This window comes from Chlorocebus sabaeus, chromosome 9, assembly GCF_047675955.1.
Source record: "Chlorocebus sabaeus isolate Y175 chromosome 9, mChlSab1.0.hap1, whole genome shotgun sequence".
In the NCBI taxonomy this organism is placed as follows: domain Eukaryota; kingdom Metazoa; phylum Chordata; class Mammalia; order Primates; family Cercopithecidae; genus Chlorocebus; species Chlorocebus sabaeus.
In genome coordinates this window covers 128,398,449-128,417,805 of record NC_132912.1, presented here as the reverse complement: position 1 = coordinate 128,417,805, position 19,357 = coordinate 128,398,449, and the positions used below count along the sequence as shown (strand labels likewise).

The window sequence follows — 19,357 nt, the reverse complement described above, 5'->3', positions numbered from 1 at the left end:
TAAGAACCCTTTCTCTGTGTGGCATATGAAGATATGTTATCATTCACCAGTGCAGTGCTTTGAGAAATGACAGTGCTAGTATTTTGGCAGTGACACAGAGGTCCCATAGTTATTGAAGCCACAATGAAAGCAGACGACCTTTAAATCCATTTATCAAAGCACTTGCAGTTTCCATCTCAAGGCAAGTGAAACAATAATAAATATTGTACCAAGAAAATGAGTCTGTAGCGGTGCATTTCATGGAGTAAAGTTCTGCAAACAGCATATTCTCTTCAGGATCAGTGAGCCTACTAAATCATGACTTATCTGACGCTAATGATGCTGTCTTTCCATTTAAAGGTGTACAACCCGAGAATAAGAGCAAACTCGCTTGTCATGCAGCCCATCAGCCAAAGCCAGGCAGAGATACGCAAGCAGATTCTTGGCTCGTCATCTTCAGGTAGTGCTGTGGACACAAATACTAAATGTTGTCAATTCTTGTATGCAGGCAACCCAGAAATATTAAAGCCATTTTTCTTCGTGTCTTTTAGGAAAATTTTTTTGCCTGTACACTGAAGAATTTGCCTCCAAAGACATGACACCACTTAAGCCAGCAGAAATGCAGGAAGCCAACCTAACAAGCATGGTGCTTTTTATGAAGAGGATAGACATTGCGGGCCTAGGCCACTGTGACTTCATGAACAGACCAGGTAGCCTTATGCTCCCGTGTCAGCCAGGCATGTGGGCTGAGATTCACCTTCTCTCCTCCTGCCCATTCCCTGTCCTAAGTTCACATGATGCTCGGCAGTACACACAAGTATGGAGGGGGCGTTGGTTTGGACTGAAGCATTTTTCCGCTAGAGGTAAACATTCTCTGAAGATAATTTTTAAAACCCCACAAACCTCTAGGAAATATCTGTTCTGACACTAGAAATGTGTCTGCTGTTGGACACTGGAGCACAGGGGTACTGGGCTTAAGGAGTGGGGGAATGTGGAGTATGGAAGCGTAAGTATCAGCAGAAAGAAGAATTCTCAGCAGCTTGGATTTTCCTTTTTTCTTTTTTTTCTTTTTTTTTTTTTGAGACAGGGTCTTGCTCTGTCACAGACTGGAGTACAGTGGCATGATCATAGCTCACTGCAACCTCCACCTCCCAGGCTCAAGTGATCCTCCCACCACAGCTTCCCAAATAGCTGGGACCATAGGTGCAAGCCACCACACTTAGACTAATGTAGATTTCCTTTGTAGATGTAGATTTCTTTTACTAAATGACAACTTTTCAGAGCTACTCCTATGTCTGCAGTTTCTCAGAATAACCAGCTCAAAATATGCCAGAGAAGTATATTTTGGGGTGGCATATTCTAGTCTCCTTCAGTCATATTTTGAGGTGGTGTGTCCTAAGCCCCAACAAGATAGGTTTCATTTTTGAAAATTGCTCTTCCAGTCCCACTGTTCGTCTCATATGCCCAGAAATCACCACCTGTTGATTTCTAGGCATCTTCTTGCTCAGGTTAGTAGATGTTTGGTGAACTAGAAATGCAAGGAGAAGAAAAGGCAGGCTTGGTGATGTCAAGGATTTTTAAAAGCAGACTATATCACTGTGTTCTCTCCATGGTCACCCTTGGTGCTGCTCATTCCATGAGGCTTAAAGCTGATAACTGGGGGACAAAAGGGTTAGGGTAACAATTTATTTTTGTCTCCCGACAATACACACATAACTTTTCTGCTGTGCTTGGGGAAAATATAACTGTGGATTAACTCTGATTCATTGTTTTGGAAGCAAAAAAAGAAAAAGATGCTTGCAGCTGCTGCATTTAATTCAACTTATAATTGAAATACGCAAATCCAGCAAACTTGTTACCCTTTTCAGGATGCATGAACCATGTGAAAATGAATTTGGCATAACTAGGCTACAGGCTGTTAATTGAATTCCCCTGATCTGGACCTCTTTTTTAAAAATCAGTTTTCTTTTTCTTCCTTGGCTGCCTAACAATTGACCTCCATCCTGAATGACACACTCACTGTCTATTGGGGTAGGAGGCCTCAGGACCAGCTGACCACTTCAGTGGAAACAGATAGCCTGAGACTGCTGTTACCCTGGGGAGGCAGTGGTACCTAGAGAGGAATTTGGAGAAAACTAGCCCAAAGGGACCAGACTACAGCAGATGTCATCTTTGCATTCGGAGGCAGAACTCATTGTGGTAGTGCCCAGATGACTGGTATGATCTGTGATTCTTTGGATTATGAAAAAAGTGAACCCAAACACAAACAGGCATGGCGTGTTCGATAAGGCAGTGCCTCATGAAAACGGGGGAAAATGTAGGAAGAAAATAAAGCTGCTGGTCGCGGTGGCTCACGCCTCGAATCCCAGCATTTTGGGAGGCCGAGGGCAGGTGGATCACCTGAGGTCAGGAGTTCAAGACCAGCCTAGCCTGACCAACATAGTGAAAATTCGTCCCTACTAAAAACAAAATTAGCCAGGCATGGTGGCACATGCCTGTAATCCCAGCTACTTGGGAGGCTGAGGCAGGAGAATCACTTGAACTCAGGAGGTGGAGGTTGCGGTGAGCTGAGATTGTGCCACTGCACTCCAGCCTGGGCAACAAGAGCAAAACTTTATCTAAAAAAAAAAAAAAAAAAAGGAAAAGGAAAGAAAAGAAAGTCAAAGGCTGCAGAGGCCAGGGATGGCGCTGGCGAAAAGAGGAATTAAAGATTCTGCAGGGCTGGGCATGGTGGCTTACACCTGTAATCCTGACACTTTGGGAGGCTGAGGTGGGAGGACTGCTTGAGGGCCAGGAACTCAAGACCAACCTGGGCAATATAATGAGATCCCATCTCTACAAAAAAAATTTTTTTTTAATCAGCCAGGTGTGGTGGCATACGCCTGTAGTCCTAGCTTCTTGGGAAGCTGAGTCAGGAGGATCACCTGAGTCCAGGGTTCAAGGTTGCAGTGAGCTATGATCGTGCTGCTGTACTTCAGACGGCAACAGAGTAAGGCCCTGATTCAAAAGAAAAAAAAAAGATTCTACAATGGTGTCAATCTGTGATGGTGCATATCTTTCACCAGAGGATTCCTAAACCAATTCATCAAGACCTTCTGGAATAGGATTTACCACACTAAAAGCCCAGTTTGTAAGAATACTAGAGAAGTATATGCGCTTGTTTGTAAATCACTTGGAAACTCAAGATTTGGCTTTGGAACTTACAAAATGATCTTTAAATGTTATAGTAACATTTACTATACTATATATAACATTTACATGTACTCATAACATTTACATGTACTAAGAGGAGAATGGGAGGACGCAGGCTGCCGATGGCCCTCACATGTGGCCCTCCCCATAGCTCTGCCGCAGCGCCTGACACCTGCAGGCAGGACTTGCACTGCCCAAACAGCCCAGAGAGTCGAGCAAATATTCTAGCACTGACTGCCAGGAGGCCACAGCCTACCTAGGTTTTTAAGTTAATGAAGGTTAGACTAGTATCTGTTTAAAGGCTACACAAAAGTTACTGCTATACTCAGATGAGGGAAAGAAAGACAAACGTGAAAAAGAAAGACAAACATGCCAAAACAACTTTCCAGGGCCAGTGTGTGAGGATCCTGGAAACAATAAAGTAAATAATGTTACAGAAAATGAAAGCAAAATCTGGGAGAGGTTTTAAAGGGCCCAGAATAGAAGTACTTTTGGCTCCTGAAGCCCTTTAGGCTCTTTTTAAGCTGATATGTTTTTGAGTGCAACAGTCCAGGCAGAAAGATGGCTGTGGCTTAGGAGTGACCCCTCCCTACTAACAAAACAAAACAGCAGTTTAACTTAATGGAACCTGTTTATTTTGTGATGAATTCAGACAAACGGACCATCTCCCTGTGAACCTCACAGGACAGGGGCATGAATGCTGTTAATGATTAAAGGTGGAAACAGATACCACCCTGGGCAAACTGGGGTAGATGGTCCCCATATTGAGGGGATTACACCAAAAGGTGCAGGCTCTTGGGCCAGGCTGCCAGGGCTCCAAGCCTGGCCCCATCAGTCACTAGTGGGGTATTATTCAGCAAATTAGGACTCTCATTGCTTCACTTCATTTATCTGAATACGAGGATAATCAAAGCAATTGGTTCACAGAGTTATTAAGATAAATTAGTTAACACATGCATGCCCCTTAGAAAAGTGACTGGTGTATAGTAAATGCTATAACATAATGATCACCGTGTGAGTGACTCCTACCTGAGTCTGCACCACATGGGCCCTGAGTTGCAGAGCGTCCTAGAAAGAACAGTTTTAATGGGTGTGAGAAGCAGATAATGACCCTCAGGTATTAGGAGACATCATCAGATTGCCTCTGAGATGGCCGGAGCCAGGAAGAGCCATGGTAGATAACAGCAGGAGCACTGGACTTGGGAGTCCAGCGTCAGCTGTGCTGGCAGAGCATGCCACGTACCAGTTTCAACACTGCAGGCGGAAGGCCCAAGTTCAAAACCTCACTTTACATATGACAAAACAGCTGGGTGGCCATGTGGCTTTGGCAAGTCACTTGTCTTTTTCTCATCTGTAAATTTAGGGTAGAGTGTCTGCCCTCTTGTATCCTGGGGTTATTTAGAGGTACAAATGAGATGTTTATGCAAAATTGCCATGTACAGTGTAAAGAAGTAGGAGTTAGGCAAATGCCAGGTTTTGTGAACACATCCCTGTGAAATTAAGTGAAGCAGAAGGCTTTCCTCCTTGTCCTCTTCAGAACCAACTCTTAATGCTATTCCCCAGAGGCCCTAGACATCGTAGAGTCTTAGGGTCTACACCATCTCTTCATTCTTCAGTTTCTCCCCCTGTGGACTCTTTTACACAATGCCCAAGTCCCAACTCTAAAATAAATCAGAAACAGAAACTTCATTTGCTCCTTCAGCCCTCCTAAGTGATAACCGCATTTCTCTCTATCTGTCCATTTATGTAAATGTGTATATACATTAATGCAGGGGTCCCCAACCCCCAGGCCATAATGGGTACCAGTTCATGGCCCGTTAGGAACTGGGCAGAGTCTTAGCTGCTCTCTGCCCTAAGCTTTATGATTTACTATGTCAGCTCCTGGAAACTCCCTTGGTCTAAAGCCGAAAACTCCCAGGAAAGGGAGCCATTGATTCCATTTGAGAAGCAGTCCCCTGTGACTGGGGTTAGTGGTGATAATGTGGTGGTGTCACGTGGCACAAAATCCTGCTCCTAGAAGTATGGAAGTGAAGGTACAGTTCCCATAAAAGGGGACAATTTGGAGGTAAAAGTCCACTTCCAGTAGAGCAGGATTCTTGATTTACATGTGCATCTCCACATATAAATGAGATCGTCCACACCAGAAGGGCCAAGAGTGAGGCTGTCCCAGATGTGTGCCTGCCCCAGAGCCTTGCCAGTGCCAATAGCACAAGATACTCAAAATAGACTGAGAGCAAATAATAATTTGAGCCTCACCCTTATAAGGAAATCACGAACCAACACCAAACATAAAGTCTTTTAACTGCTCATATGGAAAACACCCATTGTATGGTCATTTTAAAACCCATGCATTTTTTTCCTGGTTTTTTTCTAGGTTGTTCTGGGACTGCCAGTTCCATACCATCTAACTACAATGCCAACTCTTGTTTAAAGATAGTTCTCTCTAATGGTATGAGCGTGGGGAGAGTCTTCAGCTAGTCACCACTACAAAAACCTGGGGCCAGCTTCCTGGCTGTAAGAACAGTTACTGGGAGTGGGGACCATTGGTAATTTGTGAAGTGGCAGGACTTTCCCAATGCCCTTATGCTTGAGGAACACTGACTAGGCGGGTGCCCTCTAGGAGGCCTGTAGTCTTCCCAAGAACATGAGCAAAGGCAGTCACGTGTGGGAGACAAACTCGGCTTCCTTCTTCCCCACTTAGTCCTTTCTGAGGCCTAGGCGGTAGGAGTAATGTGATATGCAGGGAGAGTCGAGAGGATCGGGAGGTGCCTGTGGCTGTCACAGGTCTGCATGTGTTTCCTTCCCCGTCACGGGCAGGAGCAGAGCTGGCATGTGAGAGGTCTTCGGGCACAGCAAAGCTCAGAGGAGCTGGCCTCCACCTGCCTCACGGTGTGGGTGGCACGGGGAGGGCAGTGGGGACACTGCCATTACCTGAGAGCCCTGGCCAGGGCAAGGCTGGACACAAGGATCTTGGCCCCCAACCATGGGCAGGGAGTTGAAAATGCTTTTCTTCAGTTTACCATGGAGGCTGCTCTCTCTCTGATATCCTTTCCAACTCTAATGACTCAAATCCAGCCTTACTTCTCTGCCCTTATTGGGAAGAAAGGGGGTTAAGGAGTGTGGTAGAAGGAGAGGGAATGGCCCTGGCTTTGGGGACTGGTTACCAGGAGACCCCCTGCCCTATTCTCATGGAAATACATGTCCACTTTAGACAAGAGAAGGCATGATGCTGTCTCTCCTAGGCATATGCCCAGGAATAACTGCCAACTAAAACTTTTACCTGTGGGAAAGTACCTATAAATATGTTGGCATACATTTGCATAATGCCAGCTACCTTGAGAGGAAATTCAGTGTTTCTGAGCCATTTTTGCCAGGTTAGGCAGAAAGTAGGCCAAAGATTGTTATAACAAAGGAGAGCTGGCTGGAGGAAGCCTCCTGAGCACCTGAGTAGACAGACTTCCTGTGAGGGTTTGGGAGCCAACCGAGGCTTCCTACCATCTGACGTCTCCAAAGTTGGCGTACATTATAAGAACACAGGAAACCTGCTGCGTGGGGCTGTCAGCTCTGGAACTGCCGTGGCCTTGGACTCCACTTGGCCTGTGCTGGGCTCGGAGTTAGTGCTGCATCGGCTCCTCCTCTGCTGGTTGCAGTTTAATGACCTTTCTTTGTAACTAGGTTTTCTACTGATGCCAAGGAAGGAAAATGCAGGCACATACTGGAGCTTGGCGTTTGGGGTTCCACGGAAAACAGACACACACAACAGTGAAGAAATACTGTAATGATAGCCCTTCACATTACTTTGAGTGATGGTAGTGGAGGAGGAGTGTGACCTTGCAGTGAGCTATTCTACAGGGAGTGCAGCTGCTGTTGGCAAGCGAGCTTAATAAAAATGATGTTTGGTTCGTCTCGAAATTGCCTTCAGAATAAAGCAGTCTGATTTTGCACTGCCAAAACGAAGAGGCCTGACGCTAAAACACTTCTATTCCATTTGTTAGCGTTACTTACTATGGATTATACTTAAGCAGCACTGCCCTAAAGAACCCCCATCTAAATTATTCTGCTTTTTAGCTAAAAGAAGTTTATGGGCCACACTGGGGAGATATCTTAAAATGCAGAATATAATATTAGCAAATCCTATTTAGTTATTTATTAATGTTCCCTCACCTCTGTAATCTGCATTCATTAACTCATTCTTTCTAATATAATAAAACCCCAAGAACATCCTCTCATTTTCTGTTGTTAGGACCAGAAGCAGAATCATGAAGTCATTTCTGTTACTAACTCTGTGTGTGGACAACTCAACTCCAGGGTGTAAAAGTGAATAGTAGGTGCCCTTTGGGGACGGAGCCTGGCTGTCAAGCCAGATGCTTAAACGGACAATTGCCAAAGATCCTGTAACTTAAAATGCAGCAGCTTTGCTGATTTATAGAAACTGGTTTCTGAAAGGCTTTCAGTAATTAAGTTTGTACTCCAGCCCCTTCCTGCTCTGTTTAAGATGCTTATTTCTGATGCTGCTGCTTGTACTTTCTCCCGCAGATCGGCTATTACTTTTCATGTCATGCCTCACTGATAGAACTCTTGAACTTTTTTTCTGAATAGCCCATCTGTTTATTTCCCATGATTGTGACTTCTCAAGGTCATGGTTAGTCCAGAGGTCCCCAAGAATGAACAAGACAGTAGTGCTGTATGTCAGGATCCAGGCAGGACAGGAGTATCTCTGGGAAGCCATAAGCTTCTGCTCAGTTTTAAATCTTGATGGGAAAACATTCCGAAATAATAGGGAAATTCAACATATTTGTCCCAAGGTGAGGATGAAAGCCTTGCTACAGTCGTCCAGCGGATGTCTGGGTTCCCTGCAGATTTCCCTTGAGTGGTTTGGCACTGCCCCTCACTCCCAGTAGCAGATCTTTTGCCTGCGGTGGGTGTGTCAGGCTGAAGTTATACTGGTGCTTGCTCAGCTGTCCTCCCACAGGACTGGAAGTGTGGTGGGCTGCATCGCAGCTTCTCTGAGTCATTTCCCAGACCACAGTAGTAGCTTCTAATACCTTCCAGTTGTCCTGAGAGGAATGGAGGAATTTTATCAAATCGAAGTTTGTGAGTAGGTTTTGTTTTTGTTTTGTTTTGTTTTGTTTTTGAGACGGAGTCTCGCTCTGTTGCCCAGGCTGGAGTGCAGTGTCGCAATCTCAGCTCACTGGGTTCACGCCATTCTCCTGCCTCAGCCTCCCGAGTAGCTGGTACCACAGGCGCCCGCCACCACGCCCAGCTAACGTTTTGTATTTTTTTAGATGAGACGCGGTTTCACTGTGTTAGCCAGGATGGTTTCGATCTCCTGACCTCATGATCCACCCGCCTCGGCCTCCCAAAGTGAGGTTTTTGAGCTACTCAGTTTGCCTGAAATTTAGACATATAGCTTAATGATCAAAGTTTAGACAGCATGTAGTAAGTTTTTACTATTTGTTACTTTGAACTCCCAGGAGCAGACAGGTTTGAGCGCCTCTTAGGTCCCCAGAGTCTTCAGCTCCAGCCCACTTTGCACTTACTGGAACTAAGAGAAAAACCACCTAGTGGCTCATAAATCCTGCAGTTTGGGGGTGCAGCTTTCTATTATGGAATTTGCTTCATTGTGTGACCTTTACTGCTATACCAGGAACCAGAAGGGTGGAAAAAACACATGTATTTATTTAATAAATATTAGGTTGGTGCAAAAGTAATCGTGGTTTTTGCATTGAAAATAATGGCAAAAACCGCGATTATTTTTGCACCAACCGATATATAGCCTTATTCCACAAAGAGAATATATTTCTTTAAATAAATGGATTTTTAAAAACTTTGGTAGAGATTGAGCATATATAATACCACATCATTATCGATGTTACATAAACTTAAAAGAGAAATAAAGAGATGGAGAGAATCAGCTTGCTATCTTTATTTCTTTATTTGCACTGGGAAATAACATCTTTGTCTACTATTTCTAGCATCTGAGTTCCAGGTCAGTTGTGATTAATTTTTCTCTGTATTATGCAATGTATTTTCCTGCTTTTCATGCTTCTCTACTGGATGCTAAACCTTGTACATTTTACCTTCTTGGGCACTGAGTATTTTTGGAGTCCCAGAAGTATTTTTGAGCTTTGTCCTGGGATGCAGTAAATCCTTTCAGGTCCTGCTGTATAGATGTGTCAGGTGGCAGTGCCCATCTAGGGTTTCTCCCTTGTGTTTTCTACCCAGTGCCTCACAAATCATGAGGTTTTCCAGCTTGGCTGGTGGGAACAGGCCCTACCCTAGGTCCTGTGTCAGCACCACTGTTCCCTCTAATCCTCTCACATGGCTTTCTCTGGCCTGAGGTGGTTCCTTACACACATGCGCTGATCAGTGGGGCTCCGCTACCTAGTTGAGGGAGCTCCCTCTGGCCCATGACTTATTTGTATGTCTCTCTCTGGTACTGTGACCGCGAGTTCCGGCCATGTCAGTCTCCCTGGAGCCCTGGCATTGTTTTCCTACTGCAGGGAGGCTGGCAGGCTCCACCTGGGTTCCCCCCGCTGCATGCACACTGCAGCTGGGACCCTCTTCGGAGCATGAGCTGGACAATCACAGGGCTCCCCTCCTGAGTTTGCTGTCTCAGGAATCACTATCCTTCACTCCCTGGTATTTGGTGTCTTGCAAACCATTGTTTCACATATTTTGTCCATTATTTGCTTGTTTCATGCAGGAGGGAAAATCCAGTACCTGTTTCTCCATCTTGGCCATATGAGACTCTTAAATTATTATTTTTTCCTTTCCTAGCACCAGAAAGTTTGATGCAGGCATTGGAAGACTTAGATTATCTGGCAGCACTGGATAATGATGGAAATCTTTCTGAATTTGGAATCATCATGTCAGAGTTTCCTCTTGATCCACAACTCTCAAAGTCTATCTTAGCGTCCTGTGAATTTGACTGTGTAGATGAAGTGCTAACAATTGCTGCCATGGTAACAGGTACTCCTTAATCACTATTCCTTTTCTTTTTTTGCAAATCTGCACTAGGTATAGATTTAAATGGGATCCATTTGGAATTATATTTTGAGGATAAAGTAGCAGAGATGGTGATCAATTCATTTAACCTTTTGAAATGATAGTGAGGTATTTTAATAGGTTAGAAAAAGAAATTTTTCTTAATATGAAAAATTATCTTAATATAAGAAAACTAACTCAAAGTTCAGCAAATTTATACATCAGATGTATGAAAACATACTAGGTTTCTTTTACTGAAGTAATCGGTGCAGATGAAGGAAATGTGTCACTAGAGGTGTTTTTCCCCAAATAATGATGTGTGCTTGTTTTTTTATTTCCTATTGGCTTCATTCATCCTGGCTCGTATGTTTTAATTTATTCTAATACTGGGGGAACAGACCAACCATTGTGCTGTATCGGAACGGGTTCCAATCCTCTTCTTGTGTCTGGACCTCCGAGCACCTCAGGTTTTCCCTGCTCCTGCTGGAATAAAGCAGGGCATTAACCATATTCAGTTGACCTTAGAAAAGCAAACACACACACACAAAAGGAGAGGGAGAATTAGGATGACTCACTCTAAATTTCTCGGATTTCTAAGTAAACAAGAATAACATATTTATTCAGAGAACCAAGACAGGAGCCATGCCACTAACAGTTGTGACCCCTCCCCTCTGCAAGTTAGGCTAAGATAAAATGTCTTCATTATTGCTAACCATGTGACCTTTTTCATTTTAAAGCTCCAAATTGCTTTTCACATGTGCCACATGGAGCTGAAGAGGCTGCCTTGACTTGCTGGAAGACATTTTTACATCCCGAAGGAGATCACTTTACCCTCATCAGCATCTACAAGGCCTACCAAGACACAAGTCTGAATTCTACCAGTGAGTGTAAGTGAATGCTCACAAATTGCCTATTAATTCCACCTTCCTTTCCCCAGATAAGTCTGAGTCCTTATTAGTTATTCATCAAACATTCTTCTTCTTTAGCCCTGTTGGCCCCTTGAATGCAATGGCACTTATGACCCTAAATGCACCCACAGGCGTCTGCAGAGTGGGAGACGCTCACTCCCCCTGCTCCCGCAGAGCTCTGGTGTGCCACCACGGTGGGCCTGTACTGCCAGAGCTCCAGCACTCCACTCAGCCAGCCTTCAGAGCAAGCTTGCTTGGGGCATGGTGACGGGGACACAGACTCATACATGGGTCTGCAGAGGAAGACAAGGAACAGCCACCTCTACATGCCCACTGTGTCAGAGTTGTGCTGTGCACCTTCCATATCCTGGCACATTCACCACGTGCATGCAGAGAGGTTGCAGAGCTCCAGATACTGGTGCAGAATAGGCTGGGGTGCTGAGGGGAGGCTGCAGAGTTGCTGATGGAGCTTGGCAGAGGACAGCAGAGGGTGTCCAGAGAACAAAATGGCGCCTGTCAAAGCACAGCCACAAAGTCCTGTGTATGCCTGAAGGGCAGTGGGTAGATTACCTATCACAGGAAGGTACTCAGAAGTCAAATGGAAGCTGCTATTCTGAGACAAGAGGACAAACAGGGCAAAGCAGCGTGGCAGAGGCTGGAGTCACCCATGAAGGGCAGCCAGTGAAGTCCCTCCCTGAAATTTTCCATGATGTATCTTTTACTTCCTTTGCTCTGAAAGATGGTGTGAAAATATGTGTAGTGTGAAAAATATGACAGCAATTTGAAAGACAGTAGAATTGTATAAAGAACAGGGAGTTAGTGTTTCAAAGCTGAACAGAAAAAGTTGTCAGTGGAGCCAGAAGGTACATGGGAATTTGGTGGCATCTTTTGAGGGCATGCTGAATGGGTGACACTAAGTACGTGCTCTCATTGCTCCGAGCGGCGCGAGTGGACAGGACGGGGTAAATGAGGGTCTTCTGCCTGCGGTGCCATGGCCATGTACATTCCCAGGTCCATCTTAAGTAATTACAGCTGGCCAGAAAGACTAACTTCAAACTCACCCACATGCCTGAATGTTAATATAAAAGTTACAGCTAGGGTAGATGAGCTTAACTGTAACATAATTAATTCCCAAATCAACCTGGTAGTAATCCTTTTCTTATCATTAAATAAAATATGAGATATTTCCATAGATCAGAGGAATTTATACTGTGGGCTTTTTTCTGCCTAGTTTGATTAAATGGGGCCACATACATCCTTGCTGTATGCATAGAGACAAAATATAGATCTTACGAAATCCTCTCTGGCCTTTATGAGCCACAGGTTAGTGAAATACATCTTCAGTCACCACTAGGAAGTTTCCAGTTGGCTGGGATCACAGAACCCCAGCAGGTGGCATAGGTGCTGTCAGTGGCACCGTCTCCCTTCCTGGTAGTGCCCTGACAGCCGACCTCGCAGCCACCAGAAATCCTTGTCCTTGCTGCCTTCCTGCCACTCACCTGTGTGGCCTCCTTTATAGGAGAGGAGCGCACAGGGCTTAAAGATGGCAACTGCCTGGCCTGGGCCCTTTAGAGCTTCTGACAAATCATTTCTAAATAGCCTTGTGTTCTTTCCCTCCTAGACTGTGTTGAAAAGTGGTGTCATGATTACTTCCTCAACTGTTCAGCACTCAGAATGGCAGATGTTATCCGAGCTGAACTCTTAGAAATTATCAAGCGAATTGAGCTTCCCTATGCAGAACCTGCTTTTGGCTCCAAGGAAAACTGTCTAAACATAAAGAAAGCTCTTCTGTCTGGTTACTTTATGCAGGTGAGAGGGGGTGGGGTTGCCTCGGCATAGGCTCCCCTGAATTGCACATACCCAGGACATGCTGCCAACAATCGCTCACTTAGGATGATTTCGACATTAAGTAAAACAAAAATCCATGTTATTATTAAAGATTTGATACTTAAATATCCTTCCCCTCAAGGGAATAAAGGGCCAAGGCAGAATATGTAGTCTTAATGGAGAAAAATGACATTTCAGTATGGATTTCCTCATCTGTAAAGTAAGGTTCCTACATCACAGGGTCATTGTGTGCTAAACACCAAGTGTAAAGCACTTGGCGTTGGAGTGTATGTCGCCCATAGTATGGCGGGTAGTGTGCTGCATTTCATCTCATGGCCAAAACATTGACCTCACAGCTGCACCGTTTTAGCACAGTGCCCTGCTGTTGCTCAAGTTCGTTAACATCACTGCCTCAAAGTTTTAGGCAAAACATGCTTATGGCTTATTTTCTACATGTGAAAATAGGAAACATGAGTGGCAAATTTTAGTTTTAACTATCCTGTATGAAATACTTTGGTATTTTCTTCAACAAACATTTTTGTATAATGATCTCCGTATTAATACAAAATCTTTTTTCTTTAAAACTCTGCCTTTCAGATTGCTCGGGATGTTGATGGATCAGGTAACTACTTAATGCTGACACATAAGCAGGTTGCTCAGCTGCATCCCCTATCTGGTTACTCAATCACCAAGAAGATGCCAGAGTGGGTCCTCTTCCATCAATTCAGCATTTCTGAGAACAACTACATCAGGATTACCTCAGAAATCTCTCCTGAACTGTACGTTTAATGGGGAAGAAAGGGTTGTATTTTTTTTTTATTTCATACCTGTAGGAGTAAATGACAAATTTGGCTTTTATTCTTAGTTCTAAAGTTTATACTGATGCAATCTTAATTTATGTTGAGAGTACCTACTAAGGGCAGGCCTCTGTGGATACCTAAGAAATATCCCTGCCTTTTAGGAGATTACAGCAGAGAAAAGAGTGTAGAAATAAAAACAAAGACCATGTGTCTTTAAGAGGAACAGAATGCTAGAGAAATGCACTGTTTGCAGGTGCATTGACCTTGAGAGGAATGAGCTCAGCCATCTTTCAAAAGCCACTGCAGTTGGAGTTGTCGGGGAAGAGGAAGGAGGGGAGGCTGAAGAGAGAGGCAGGCACCACCAGAAGGTGTAAGGCTTTGTGAGCCACATAGTTTACATTTTATCCAAGTGCAGTACACAGCAATTGGAGCATTTTAAGCAAGAGTAGCATCTTCTCAATATAGTTTTAAGGATCACTGTAGCTGGCCAGGCACCTTGGGAGGCCAAGGCAGGAGGATGGCTTGAGCCCAAGAGTTCAAGACCAGCCCTGGCAACATAGCAAGACCCCATCTCTACAAAATAAAAAAATTAGCTGGGCGTGGTGGCATACGCCTGTAGTGCCAGCTACTTGAGAGTCTGTGGCAGAGGATCGCTTGAGCCCAGGTCAAGGCTGCAGTGAGCTATTGTCACACCACTGCACACCAGCCTGAGAGACAGACCAAGACCCTGTCTAAAAAGAAAAAAGAACTGTGGCTGCCACATGAATGGAAAGGAGAGGCAGTGGCGAGAGTGAGACTACTCTGCTAGTCTTTGAGAAGCCACTAGAGTCTGGATCCATTTTGAAGTTTCCACTACTATTCCAGCAAGTAGTGTTCAAAGCAGCAACCAAGAGTGACTCATAGGTGTCTGGCTTATGCAGCTGGATGTGGAGTGGTACTAATTAAAATGAGAAAGCAGCAAAGATACCCCTACCCAAAGCTCTCCTAAGCATACATGATCGGTGCCTCTCATATGGTGTTGGGTCTTAGAGGAAATACTAGTTTCCACTAAAGGTTAGTGGTAGACACACTTCCACTGTGTGGCATAACACTAGAGAGGCCAACTTATTCTAGAAATACAACAGCATTGGCTGCATGAAAACCAGAAAGTATTTATTTTACAAAGTCAGACTGAGATACTGAGGAGTTCAAATTAAACACCAGTTCTGCAGGTAGATGCTCCAGGGATGGGAAGTGCCCAGACATACTGTTTGGTGTCTCTCACCACCTTCCCCACTCAAAATCTAATCTTTTTGTTTTAAACAAACAGATTTATGCAACTGGTACCACAATACTATTTCAGTAATCTGCCTCCTAGTGAAAGTAAGGATATTCTACAGCAAGTAATGGATCACCTGTCTCCTATGTCAACAATGAATAAGGAACAGAAAATGTGTGAGACGTGCCCTGAAACTGCTGAACAGAGATGCACTCTACAGTGACTCCCCAGCAAACGCAAGGTGCAGTAGGGTCCCAAAGTTAGCTGGGTGGCTGAGCTGCTGGGGATGGCAGGCATGTGACGCGAAGACGGATCTCACACCCACAGGACGGTCTTGAAGAAAATAACACTGTGTATATTATTTTAAAATAAAAAATAGAAGTTTTTATTGAGTTCTTTAAATTACTAGTCCATGTTTTTCTTCTTGGAAAAGTTTTTAAATCAACCACTCATAATTTGACCAAAATTTTAAAAAACTGATATTTTGTAAATGTGTCACAGACACATGGGACAGAACCCTACTTTTTGTGGAGGACCTTAATCTGAATAAAGTCATGAGTTTTTCAGTAAATCTCCACTGAGTTTTCTGGTAATGTTACAAAAACAGGCCCATCACTGTCCACTGGAAATAGGTTAAATAGATAGATATTCTTTCAGTTTATCCATGATTTCGTTCATCTTGTCGCCTGGAATTAACATCACAGTTCGCAAGGGCGTCATTGGTACGTCATCAAAAGACCATTTGCCTCCCAGACAAGTGTCGCTCTCCTCCTGCACTGAGTAGTTGAACTTCAGAATTGCCTTCTAAACCAAATAAGTAACCATGAATTAAAAATCGGGACAACCCAAAGACAAAACCCATTTAATCTACGGCAAAGAATAGTATGTTTGGCATATGCTTAAATAAGAATGAGAGCTAAAAAAAGCAAAACTCAGAATTTTAAAAGTTCAAATGGACATTCAGGCAGAAGTTATAAAACACAAACCAAGTAGATTTTAAACCCACATAAGGAACAGGGATAGAGGCGTGCAACTTCTAAGAGATGAGCAAGCAGCTAAGTGATATTTTCATTTAATTGTCAAAATAATCTTGTGATACGTAAGTGAAATTAAGACTCATAAAATTTGATAATTAACTAGAACTGGTCTTCAAATACTCTTTTCTCACTTTCTCAGCTGCTTCCTTAGCATCAGGCTTTTGTGTGAAGACAGAGTAAATCTGCATACCCCGCAATCTTAAAACACCCATACATACTCCCTGCAAATGGTTGACCTGAGGTGCTGAAGCATAATTACGTTTACGATTTACTTCCTGGAAAAGAAGGGCACAGCTAGATTTGTAGTGCTTTAGTCTTCTGTAGAGGTCTTAAAAGTTTTAAGTGATACCATCCAATTCAGAAAAATATGTTCCCCTCAGAGATACACTTCAAGATTTTTTTTTTTTTTTTAAGACAGAGTTTCGCTCTTGTTGCTCAGGCTGGAGTGCAGTGACGCGATCTCGGCTCACTGCAGCCTCTGCCTCCCAGGTTCAAGCAATTCTCCTGCCTTAGCCTCCCGAGTAGCTGGGATTACAGGCATCTGCCACCATGCCCGGCTAATTTTTTTTGTATTTTTAGTAGAGATGGGGTTTCTCCATGTTGGCCAGGCTGGTCTTGAATTCCTGGCCTCAGGTGATCTGCCCGCCTCAGCTTCCCAAGGTGCTGGGATTACAAGTGTGTGCCACCATGCCTGGCCCACTTCAAGATTTTTCAGAGGAAGAGAGGGTGAGAAAGAATATTCTCTGGTATATGGCTGTCCATCACAGTACAAACTACCTTTATAGGAAAAAAATGCTGGAGAAATCCCACCAGCGGGATGACATCCATGACTAAGGACACAGAGTAGCAGGGGTGCCCCAGCTTCCACACTGACCAGCTGTGTGATCTCAGGTAATTTCCCTCATCTCCCTATAACTTAAAGTCCACAACCATAAACCCCAGGCTAATGTCTACCTCTCCGCATGGTTTTAGAAGGAAAGATTTCACAGGAAGCATATTATAAATGTCTAATCATTCTTAGCAGGTTAATCGTTTTTCTCCTCCTCCTCACGCTCATAACCACAGTGCAGGCAAGGAGGCTAGTGCCTAGCCTCTTGAGTACCTACTACGCACCTGGCACTATGTTAGCTGCTAGGTCCTATGGGGAAACAGAAAAACAGTGGCCACACACACTTGAAAGACTTGGACATAAAGTGGGAGAACAATAAATCTTGATAAATCATTTTCAAGAAATCCTTATTTACATCTAAACAAATAGATAAGCAGGATAGTCTTACCTCATAGAAAAATTCTTCCTCTGCATTTGCAAACATTAACGCAGCTTTCTTTTTGTTGCTAAGTTTCTTTTTGGAATTGTTTTTTCCTGCTTCCACAAATGTCTTACTAATCAGAAGGTAAAAGTAGCACTTCCCACATGGCTTATTGGTTCTGTGTGCCTCCGCCAGTTCTTTCCTACAAGGCACACACAGCATTTGTTTACCTGCTGGGTCAAGTGAAATACATCAACAAACCAGAGCACAGAGAAAACCTGGTGAGGCATCTTCGGTGGGTTCTGCTGTGACGCAGGCATTCAATCTGAACACTTAAGTCTACAGCAATGATTTTTATTTACATAATCAGTTGCATTTTAGATTGATTATGTACTACTTTTTATAATAGTGTATCTCTCAGATTATGCTGATTTGTGGATATATAGCAACCAACAGATCAGATGAGTCTCAAATTCACTCAATGTATCACTGCTCTGCCTGTGCAGAAGTTAAAAATACATGCTAATCTGAATTTTTGAATTTTTTAAATTTATGAACATTTAACTGAAACACACAAAGGTATACAGCCACAACCAGGTATACCAAAAGGTATACAGTCACTACAGCCCGTGACTACTACCACAGTCAACTGCTAGAGTCTGGAACTAATTTCTGACATACTGCAGAAACTGCATAAACACATACCCGAAATTCTAGCAATGGAATGGCAACAAAGCCTTAATGCTTCTTCTTTCTGAAAATTAAGCATAGCCCTGTGCATCGGGATGCCTTTGAACAAGAGAAGAAACTCAGAACAACCCTCTTCTTCAGCTTTTCTTTTTTTTTTTTGTTTGGAGACAAAATCTCACTCTGTTGCCCAGGCTGTAGAGTACAATGGCGCAGTCTCGGCTCACTGCAACCTCCATCTCCCAGGTTCACATGATTTTCATGCCTAAGCCTCCCGAGTAGCTGGGATTACAGGCCTGCACCACCATACTCAACTAATTTTTTTGTGTGTGTATTTTTAGTAGAATTGGGGTTTTGCCATGTTGGCCAGGCTGGTCTCAAACTCCTAGCCTCAAGTGATCTGCCAGGCTTAGCCTCCCAAAGTGTCGGGATTACAGGCATGAGCCACCATACCTGGCCTTTTTTTTTTTTTTTTAAAAAAAGATACAGGGTCTTGCAATTTTGCCCAGGCTGGATTGCAGTGGCTATTCATAGGCACAATCATAGTCTACTGCAGCTTGGAACTCCTGGCCTCAAGCATTCCTCCTGCCTCAGCCTCCTGAGTAGCTAGGACTACAGGTGTGCACCACTGCACTTGGCTCATTTCAGCTTTAACAGGACTAGGAGAAAGCAAACCACCCTCCTATAAAACCAAATAAATGTGAGCTCCAGCTGATCAAAAAAAAAAAAAAAAAAAAAAAAAAAAAAACCACTTAAAGCACCAGAAGCACAATCTGAACTGCAGCTGAGAGAGCAGGGAGCAGCAGGAGATAAGTACCGAATCCCTAGGGAAAAACAGCAAACCTAGAGGTTTCCAGAGTAGAGGTGCATTCCTACAGCTATTTAAAGGAAAACCACAACGTAAGTGCTATGACCTCTGAGAATATTCTAGAAAGAATCTGTCTAGGCCAAGCACTGAGACTGACACCTGTAATCCCAATACTGGGAGGCCAAGGCGGGAAGATCGCTTTAGCCTAGGAGTTCAAGACCAGCCTGGGCAATGTAGCAAGACCCTGTCTCTGCAGGAAAAAAAAAAAAAAAATTTTTAATAGATAGAAATAAATAAGAGAGTCTGCCTATATTTTGTCCTCTATTGCAAAGCACGGGCAATACATTCTTAGTGCACTCAGTTTGCTAGACTTCACAGCTACATTTGAAGTATTTTTGTAAACTTAAAACTCCTGGATTAAAAAATAGAACAAAAACTCTGAAAAGCTAGCCATAGTATCAGGACTATGGTTTCATTAGTTATGAAACATACCCATAGAATTTGGAAACTTTACCAGTTTTGTTATTATTGTAATTGTTCATTATTTTATTCATGTTGCAGAAAACTATCTGTGAAGGTGGAAACTTCAATCAAATGGAGATGAAAAGTCTATTATGAAATTAT

General features: G+C 43.6%; 2 protein-coding genes across 7 annotated transcripts in view; one reads left to right on the top strand and one right to left on the bottom strand.

Moving 5' to 3' along the window:
• DHX32 (DEAH-box helicase 32 (putative)) overlaps positions 1-15,353 on the top strand; it is a 56,039-nt gene extending 40,686 nt beyond the window's left edge. The window contains exons 7-13 of the mRNA XM_007964382.3: positions 340-439; positions 531-689; positions 9,952-10,143; positions 10,896-11,045; positions 12,688-12,875; positions 13,491-13,672; positions 15,003-15,353. Coding sequence (XP_007962573.3) covers positions 340-439; positions 531-689; positions 9,952-10,143; positions 10,896-11,045; positions 12,688-12,875; positions 13,491-13,672; positions 15,003-15,174 — 1,143 coding nt within the window. The 3' untranslated portion in view covers positions 15,175-15,353. The remainder of the gene's footprint in view (positions 1-339; positions 440-530; positions 690-9,951; positions 10,144-10,895; positions 11,046-12,687; positions 12,876-13,490; positions 13,673-15,002) is intronic.
• Positions 1-19,357, bottom strand: part of BCCIP (BRCA2 and CDKN1A interacting protein) — a 28,714-nt gene that overhangs the window by 712 nt on the left and 8,645 nt on the right. The window contains exons 6-8 of one of the 6 annotated variants that reach the window (XM_038009703.2): positions 17,266-17,440; positions 10,563-10,638; positions 4,396-8,228 (exon numbers count right to left, since the gene is read on the bottom strand). In XM_038009703.2, coding sequence (XP_037865631.1) covers positions 8,110-8,228; positions 10,563-10,638; positions 17,266-17,440 — 370 coding nt within the window. In that variant the 3' untranslated portion in view covers positions 4,396-8,109. Of the gene's footprint in view, positions 1-4,395; positions 8,229-10,519; positions 10,642-15,307; positions 15,756-17,265; positions 17,441-19,357 lie in introns of those variants that run through there. The other 5 variants (XM_007964386.3, XM_007964387.3, XM_007964385.3 and 2 more) reach the window with 5 other exon arrangements.